General features: G+C 33.7%; 2 protein-coding genes across 2 annotated transcripts in view; one reads left to right on the forward strand and one right to left on the reverse strand.

Moving 5' to 3' along the window:
- Nucleotides 1–1,477: 1,477 nt before the first annotated feature.
- On the reverse strand, nucleotides 1,478–2,953 carry LOC111801491 (60S acidic ribosomal protein P1-like). Its single transcript, XM_023685502.1, has 4 exons — nucleotides 2,814–2,953; nucleotides 2,614–2,714; nucleotides 2,293–2,502; nucleotides 1,478–1,810 (listed from the first exon to the last, which is right to left on the reverse strand). The coding sequence occupies exons 2-4, from the start codon at nucleotides 2,680–2,682 to the stop codon at nucleotides 1,757–1,759; spliced, it is 333 nt and encodes a 110-aa protein (XP_023541270.1). The 5' UTR covers nucleotides 2,683–2,714; nucleotides 2,814–2,953; the 3' UTR covers nucleotides 1,478–1,756.
- Nucleotides 2,954–6,228: 3,275 nt separating this feature from the next.
- Nucleotides 6,229–8,293, forward strand: part of LOC111801994 (polyadenylate-binding protein-interacting protein 10-like) — a 6,591-nt gene continuing 4,526 nt past the window's right edge. Inside the window, exons 1-2 of the mRNA XM_023686255.1 lie at nucleotides 6,229–6,433; nucleotides 6,511–7,129. Of these exons, the coding sequence (XP_023542023.1) occupies nucleotides 6,560–7,129 (570 nt within the window). The 5' untranslated portion in view covers nucleotides 6,229–6,433; nucleotides 6,511–6,559. The remainder of the gene's footprint in view (nucleotides 6,434–6,510; nucleotides 7,130–8,293) is intronic.

The following is an 8,293-nucleotide window of genomic DNA, read 5'->3' on the forward strand; positions in this document are numbered from 1 at the left end:
TAAAAATAAGGTTAATTTTGAATGGCTGCGATTTGAGAAATTTAAATAAATAAATAGTCCCATGATTAGAGTGGACCCCACTTGTACTCTAGGAGTCAATGGTCGTTGTCCAGATTTTCCGCCCCAATTCATAATTCAGGTCGCCAATCCTCTCTTTACTAATTCATAACACAAACAGATAAGAAAAGGCACACTCAAATTTTAAAAAAAAAAACGAATCTTCAGCTAATAATTGCTTTTTTTCTTCTCTTTTTTTAATTGAAATATCCTTGTTCCCCATCAATACTTGAACAAATAAAAACGGGTTTTGAATTCCAAGTGTGTGGAGTGGAAGAAATATCATTGAATATTACATGTTAAATTCAACTTTTTTTTTTCTTTTTTAAGATTTTTTTTTTGTTTAGTAAGTAATTATTTCGGTTATAGATCCTTTTGTGTAATGATAATCCTTCTAATTCAAACAAAACAAAGTATGATACAATAAAAAATAAAGGATTTAGTACAACTTAATCTGACGCATATATAATTTATTTATTTATTTATTTATTAATAAACTATGAAAGTAGGAACACCTCTCTGCTTCTTTTCTACTGGTTAGAAAGTAAAGTTAATAGGGTGATGTTAGAGGTAGAGAAGAAGAATGAAGGGGGAGAGAGAGGAAGTTAGAAGGAAGGAGGGTTAGATGGGCAAGTAGTTGGGAAGAGGATGGCATGGAATCTGAGGGAACCACTCTCATTCCCTCCACCATCTCCATCATTGATGACCTTCATTCCCTCCACTCTTATTCACCAAATTCTTATAATGAAGATTCATTGCACCCTTCCCATCTCTAAAACTTTCCCACACACGTAGTTTCCACACCTCAATTTCCGCACAAAAGGACCAATTAGGTCTACCCCAGTTGTATGTCCTTAACCTTCGTCAACCCTCAATCTACCTCTCAACTCACATGCATGCCTCGTACCTCATCAACCTCCATCTACTCTACTTTAACTTTTAAGTTTTGCCTCAAAGGAAAGGAAAGACCTATGTTTAACTTTCGCATATCAAGTATGATATCAACCAATCATAAATCACTTTGTTTCAAGTTAGTATCAATGCAAACCTTTTTCCTAACAATCAATTTTTATATTCCAATAGCCTTTACAATAATGAAGGTGTGTTCCTTCATGTTATTTTGCTCATTTTAATCGTCTTTCTCCAACCTTTCTCCTTCAACCCTTGTGGCTTTCTCCTTCAACCCTTATGGCAAAATCATCCTCTTCTACTACTTAGTTACTTCTGTGTTTTTTCTTCATTTACAGTAGTATCACATGATCAAACTTCGGAATTAAATTTCAAACATCTTTACAACAATTGTTTAATCTAAAATTTCTTCACGATAGGCACACATTTGACTAACTATCATTATTGCTAGGCAAAAAAAAAAATATATCAATAATCGATTCACCACCATTTGTCCCGAGCAAACTACAAATGTTTAAGATTGTTTTACTCACCCACGTCCAAGAGTTACAATGCCTAGTTAATTATCAATCCAAGAAGTACGGGTTGGCTTTCATCTCATTTCATTGTTTTAGTAATCAAACAGAAGTTGAAAAGACCAATTACCATTGTAAATTAAATGAAAAAGAGAACTACAAACTCACTACTAAAAAACTTGAGACGATTGAACAGAGAAAAATAAAGATAAATCCAATAAGGCTACCACCCAAAAACGTCCTAATGCAATGCAACAACGCAACAAAAGGGCCTTCTAATCGAATAAGCTGAATCCCATGTCGTCATCACTCTCTTCCTTTGGCTCCTCCTGCACAATACGCTTAAGAATGAACAAATATCGAAAGGGGAAAGACAGATAAGATTCATTCCAGGCGACTACCATGTCAATGACGATGGTCATTAAAATTTGCTAGGTACAAATTATGCTGTCAATACAAGTTCAACGAGGGATAGCTATGATCATCTAATGGGTTAATTATGAAAAGGTAAACACTTTTATTAGCATAATTTGACCATTGTATTGTCATGACAAACTAGTATTAGTCATACCAACATACAAAACGTGGGTCAGTTAGAGCTACCAAAGGTAAAGCAGCATATTTGATTAACGGGTTAATACTGATAACCGGAGTTTATAAACGCGTCTATGGAAGGTTCCCTACATAATTATTACATCCGAGAGAGTCCATGAACAGTTGAAATGATCGTATGTTGTAAACGTATGAAAGAAACTTATCAAAGATATAGCTAAATTGTAAGAAAGAGTAGAAAAAAGATTCATCAGCATACCTTCTTTTCCTCAACGGCAGGAGCGGCAGCAGACGCAGCACCACCAGCAGGAGCAGCTACAGACACAGCAGCCGCAGCGCCGCCACCACAGCCAACGTTCAGAAGAAGGTCCCCAATATCCCTCTTCTCCGCCAACTTCGCAAACAGGCTAGGCCAGTAGGATTCCACACAGAGACCTGCAGCTGCTACTACGGCTGCAATCTTGTCCGCCTAGATACAAAAAAAAAATAAATAAATAAAAACTCGGACTAATCACGCATCGAGCATTCAAAAAAAAAAAATAAAAAAATGAGAGAGAGAGATAAAGAAAGTGGTTGGTACAGTGATTGCAATTCCATCATCGTGAAGAGCCAGGGCGGCGTAGGCGCAAGCAAGCTCACTGGTAGACATGGTTAGCGTAGCGCTTGATATGCAATGAGGACCTATAAATTAGAGAAGCAGAGGTGAGAAAGAAGGCAATCGGAAACGATTGAGTGAGAAGCGCAAGATCAATAAACGGAGATCTTGGAGGAGCGACATACCGTGAGAGTACTACTTAGAAGCCAAATGCGCGTACGGCGATCGCCACACCTTTCACTAAACTATGCTATATATCGGGGGGAAGGAGAAATAGGGTTTTTGATGCTCCATCGATATCGGACCGCGTTCATCTGACTGGCTTGGGCTTCAGTGGACCAACGAAAATCTATTGGGCCGTTTGTATATTTTGAATTGTTTTTGAGTTATAAATTTTCTTAAATAAGTAAATTATAGAAATTAGTAAAAGGGTGTTTGGGGATGGAGCTACATTATTACATTATACATAAGAAATAAGGTATTAATTGGGGTTGGGGAGTAATTAATTTTGTGGAATCCTTTTCCACAAAATATGAGCTCTGCTTAGCCATTTTGAGCAAAACTGGAGTGGAGGGCGGAGGGTGGAGCCCTGCCTGCCTAAACCAATGCCACAACCTTCGCTCTCCGTCCCCACATCAATCCTTAATGCAAAACTCACATAACAGCCTCCACAAATTAGATATCACCTTCCATTTTTAATTAATTATGCCTAAACGCTAATATCTTCCATAATTAATCACGCTAATATCTTCAATTTTTATTATATCAATCATCTAATATATATAATCACGATTAATGTTTATTTGTCGATTTTGGAGAAATCACGATTAAGTCACAATTCAAGCTCAAGGTTTTTGAAATAAAAAGAGTATTCAACTAAATTATTTTTCGGACATATAATATTATGAATGACAAAAAAAAATACGAGATATTTGTCCTCCATATTGACTAATAAAAAAGGAAAATAAAATATAAAAAGAATTTAGGGGGAATTAAAAAAAGATGCCAAAATGCAATGAGTGGAGACAAAATGAAAGAAGAACCAAACTAATCATCTTTCGACGTTTCCTAATAAACAAATCCCAGTAACAAACATGTGCACCCTAACTCATCATTGTCTTGTCCCCAAGTTTTAATAACCTCCACAAAAATTTATTTATAGTACATTCATTTTTTCTTCCCGATCTACCCCCACATCTTTCATTTTTATATTATTCCCATTTTTTTTTTTAAATTATAGATTCAATTTCTATTATTAGAAATTTGTGTCCCACTCCCCATGGTACGTTAAATAACATTAAAATTTAGTACTTTTCTATATAATTCAATACAAATTAAGTATTGGTTTTGCACCACGCAACATCGTATAATTGACCATGGTTCCACATCTCTTTCCAAACTAAGTCCATGTGGCAATGGTGGGGAGGCGCATTTTATAAACTATGGAGTATCTCCTAACGAAAATTGATGATATAAGTCAAAGTACCTCAATCATGTAATATGTACTTCAACGAAGATGGAAAAAAATGTTGTTCATATTACTTAATACAAATTAAAGCTATAATTAAAGAAGAACCGAGTTTCAACATTTTTTTCACATCATTCTTAAAGTGCATATTGTAGGATTGAAATGTCTTAGTTGGTATCATCAAATATGATGACTTTGGATAATTTTACGATGATGGATGAGCCGCTGCCTCCATTTATATTTTGTATAATTTGAAATTGTGGTAGATTCTAATATAATTATTGCTTTTAGATAAGGTAATATAAACGTTTAAGAGTTTTAATAAACTGGAAAAATTAGAGTTTTGATTTATTAAATGAAGTTTGATTTTTGTGAAATATAAAATGAAAATAAAGATGTAAAAGGTCAACTACTAAATTAACATGATAATAAAAACACGTGGACTGAAAACATAATTGAAGTTGAATTTTTGTGAATATACTTTGCCTCCACTAGAAGCTTCTCGGATGCCACAGTTGCGGACCCCACTCCTAGTACCTACAAAATTACACGTCACCCTTTGAATAGAAGATTTAATATTTGCCTTTCATTTTTTACACAAAAATTCAAAATTCCGCACATATTTAATTAAAATAATTATAATGATTATATATATTTTCTAAAACAATTGAATCCATTAAAAGTTCTAAAAATTCTTTTCTATAATAATTTATTAAAATTTGTTATTGTAAAGTCGAGCTCAACTAGTTTTACTAGGCTCTTAATTTTCTACTATCTTAAATCTTTACCCTCTTTCGTTTAAACTAGTTAATCATCTTCCACTTCTACAACTAAAGCAACGTCACATAATTAACCATAATTATAAGTGTGATGAAAGGATATGCTTTTGCAGTAAATAAACTTCACTTGTAATCATAGCCTATTTAAACTACGACAATGCATCACATTATCTTGATTAAACAACAATAACGAAAGATAAAATAATGCAACTAAACAACAACCTATCACTTAATCAACACAAAATTATAATTAGATTAGGGTGTTTTTACATGGGTTTGATTTAATTTTTGTCAAATTTGTAAATAGTTTCAACATTTGGGTATTTTTTCTATGTTTGCAAACACCATTTTTTTAAGGTTAAAACCAATTTGAAAATAATTTAATGACATTTAGGTATATTTAGCCAAAATCAAGATGATTTTAGAAACAATTTTCACAAAGTCTCTTATGTATAAGAATTAGCAAATGACATCCACTAATGAAGAAAATATCTAGGTTCAGTTTCAAACAAAATAACCATGATACCCTTTTCTCATAATTATTAAAAATAAATAAAAAATCATATAGTCCATGTCAAACCTCTTTTTCATTAAGTTGAAAAATATTCATATCTAAATACCTAAATCAAAGAAGCTAAGAGCGTGGCTTAAAGTTCAATCAAGCCAGGATGGTTAAGGAGAACCCCAAATGGTGTAACAAGTTTTTATTAGTTAAAAGATGCGAAAAAAATTATTGCAACCTTCATCATTTTAAATACGATGGTCATATGAATAATGAGATATATAACATACACACAATGACATGTACCCTATAACCAAAGGCTAAATGTTCAATTCTCTTTAGCGGAATTTCATACATGTGTGAATAGTAATATATTCATTTAATTTATAGCAATTAAATAAAAATTCACTGGAACAATAAACACAATTAATTGTCATTTTACATTATCATCAAACCATAAATGCTACAAATAGCTCCATCTAGCATAGTTTTCCAAAAATTAAAGTTTAACAAACAATAGAAAATAAGTAGCCAAATAATTTGGTTGATTTTTGAAGAGAAATTATGTCTATTTTTTTTTAATCTCCCAAAAATTCAGGAAATCTCAACTTATAAGAAAAAAAAAAAGAATTTAAATAATTTAGGTCAAACCAAATCTTAAATCTTTTAAAAATCAACTTTATTTAAACAATAGGCTCTCGTATTTTTAGACTCATTTAACGCCAAAAACGAATTTTCAGTTTTGGTTCACAGGAAATCATTTTAAACCTTGTAGGTTTAGATTTGAACAAAAAAAAAAAAAAAAAAAAAAAAAAAAAAAAAAAAAAAAAAAAAAAAAAAAAAAACCCCCCACCCTAACAACCCATTAACATTCTCTCTTGTTTTTTTCATAGCAACAACACCACCCTTACCTTTTCTTAATTCGCGCACAGGGGTTTTCCTTTTCTGTTCGATCCTCTTCAATTCTGCTTCTTCTCCCTCACTTCGATCTCCTGCTGCCTTCACTCCTTTACCAATGGAAATGTGTTAGATACATAACCCCTGCCCTCCCCTCAGGTAACACCCATCCCCCACTTCTTTCCCCGCTTTTTCGTTTTTCTCCTTTCTGATCATACGATTCAATTGATTTTCAGAATAACACTGCAAAACAACCACCTTTTCACCACTACTCTTTCTCTTATCATGGCGGTTCCTGAGAATGTTGGACCCAAAATCGGTTCTCCAAGTCAAACTTTGGAAAATACCATGGTTTCCTCCGATTCTAATGACCCCAACGATGTTGAGACTCAGAAGCCCAACAGCGATTCTACGGTCCCCATGAATGGAGAACCCGACTTTCATTCCAACGGCAATGATCACGATGTACAGATGAAGGCACAGCTTCAGGAGAGAGCAGCTACCGCTGCTTCCTTTTCACTTCCTTCAGCCAATTTCAAGCCTCAAATGCCTCAGATGCTCAACGGGTTTGAAGCTAATGCCCAGACGCTGATGGTGAAGTCTGCTGCCGGGTATGGGATGAATCAGAGGCCTAACGGAGTGATAAATGGAGCGGATGGAGGAGAAAACTTTAAGAGGGACATGAGCGATCTGGAGGACTTACTATCCAAATTGAATCCCATGGCTGAGGAATTTATCCCTCCTTCGCTTGGTAAAAATTTGTCTGGTTACTTCGGCGCTGGTGGGCTTGGGTATACTAACGACTTTCTATTGCAAGCTAATTCTGTCAACAACGAAGGGCATATGAATCGAAGGGTATGTGGGGATCTTGGATGATTTGAAAGATGTCCAACTGTTATTTATACTATTACTAAACTTTGAATGCCGTGCACCTCGCTTTGATTTCTGTACTACAAAAACCCTCAAGACTACATGATGGTTTTGTAGGGTCGGGTGTTGGAGTTTTTGAACATTGAAGTGTTTTTTTTTATTTTGTAGTGCTGTTAACCTGCTAGAAGAGCNAAAACCACAATTTTTATCCACAGTCAATATTTAAATTTTCAAATCAAATCTCGTTTTTCTCAAAACAATAATATTTTTATATATATATTTTTTTTGTCCAATATTACACATTGAAAGAATAATTGAATTTCATTCATAAAATAATAATAGTTGAATTTCTTAGCGACAGACAAGCTTCCCTTTGTAAAAAAAAAACATTAATTTAGGTGTAGATAAAAATGAATATTTTAATTTATAAAAACAAACAAATTTAAATTATATATATTTTAAAACAACATTATATTAATTTTTAATTTATTTATCATTACTTATAATAATAATAATAACAATAGTAATACATGATGTTGTAAAATATTAATTTGACAGAAATGGAAAATTAAAAGATTTATAACCATTGTGAAAACAGTTTTTATAATCGAAGAGAGATATATTATACACAAAAGTGTTGAATTTAAGGTAATATATGAATAAAAGGAAATGATGATGAAAAATGGTAAAAACAAAATGTGGGCGTGGGTGGTGAATGGCATTTGCATTTATAAGAGGAAAAATTAAATGTGATAAAGATATAATGATTGGTTTGCATATAAAGAAATAAGGAAATAAAGAAATAAAGAAATAAAGAAATAAAGAAATAAAGAAATGCAGAAAGAAATGCATGATGCATGGTGATGGTTCATTCATGCATGGGTGATGGGAAAGGGCATGGATATGGGCATTTTAGGAATTTTGAAAAGTTTGGTTGGGTGTCCCTGAAATATGTTGAGGGCGAGGGGAAAAGGGGAGGGGAAGAGGAAGACGGAATTTCATCTCATCGGTCATTTCTGGGATGCTGTGCCACTCTCATCTCCACCGCAATCCGACGATCTGATTCTGAGCAGCCCACGTACACACACCCCCCTTCCTTCTCTCTTTCTTCTACGCCTCTCTGTCTGTTTACCAAGCATCGCCCCCCCC

Source organism: Cucurbita pepo, chromosome LG09, assembly GCF_002806865.2.
Source record: "Cucurbita pepo subsp. pepo cultivar mu-cu-16 chromosome LG09, ASM280686v2, whole genome shotgun sequence".
NCBI lineage: Eukaryota > Viridiplantae > Streptophyta > Magnoliopsida > Cucurbitales > Cucurbitaceae > Cucurbita > Cucurbita pepo.

Excerpts from the sequence above, each read along its gene's own strand:
- LOC111801491 (XM_023685502.1), bottom strand. The coding sequence starts at position 2,682 with ATGTCTACCAGTGAGCTTGCTTGCGCCTACGCCGCCCTGGCTCTTCAC. Across the intron at positions 2,503-2,613 it reads ATGATGGAATTGCAATCACT|GCGGACAAGATTGCAGCCGT; the intron begins GTACCAACCACT and ends TTTTGTATCTAG. Across the intron at positions 1,811-2,292 it reads CTGCCGTTGAGGAAAAGAAG|GAGGAGCCAAAGGAAGAGAG; the intron begins GTATGCTGATGA and ends CGTATTGTGCAG.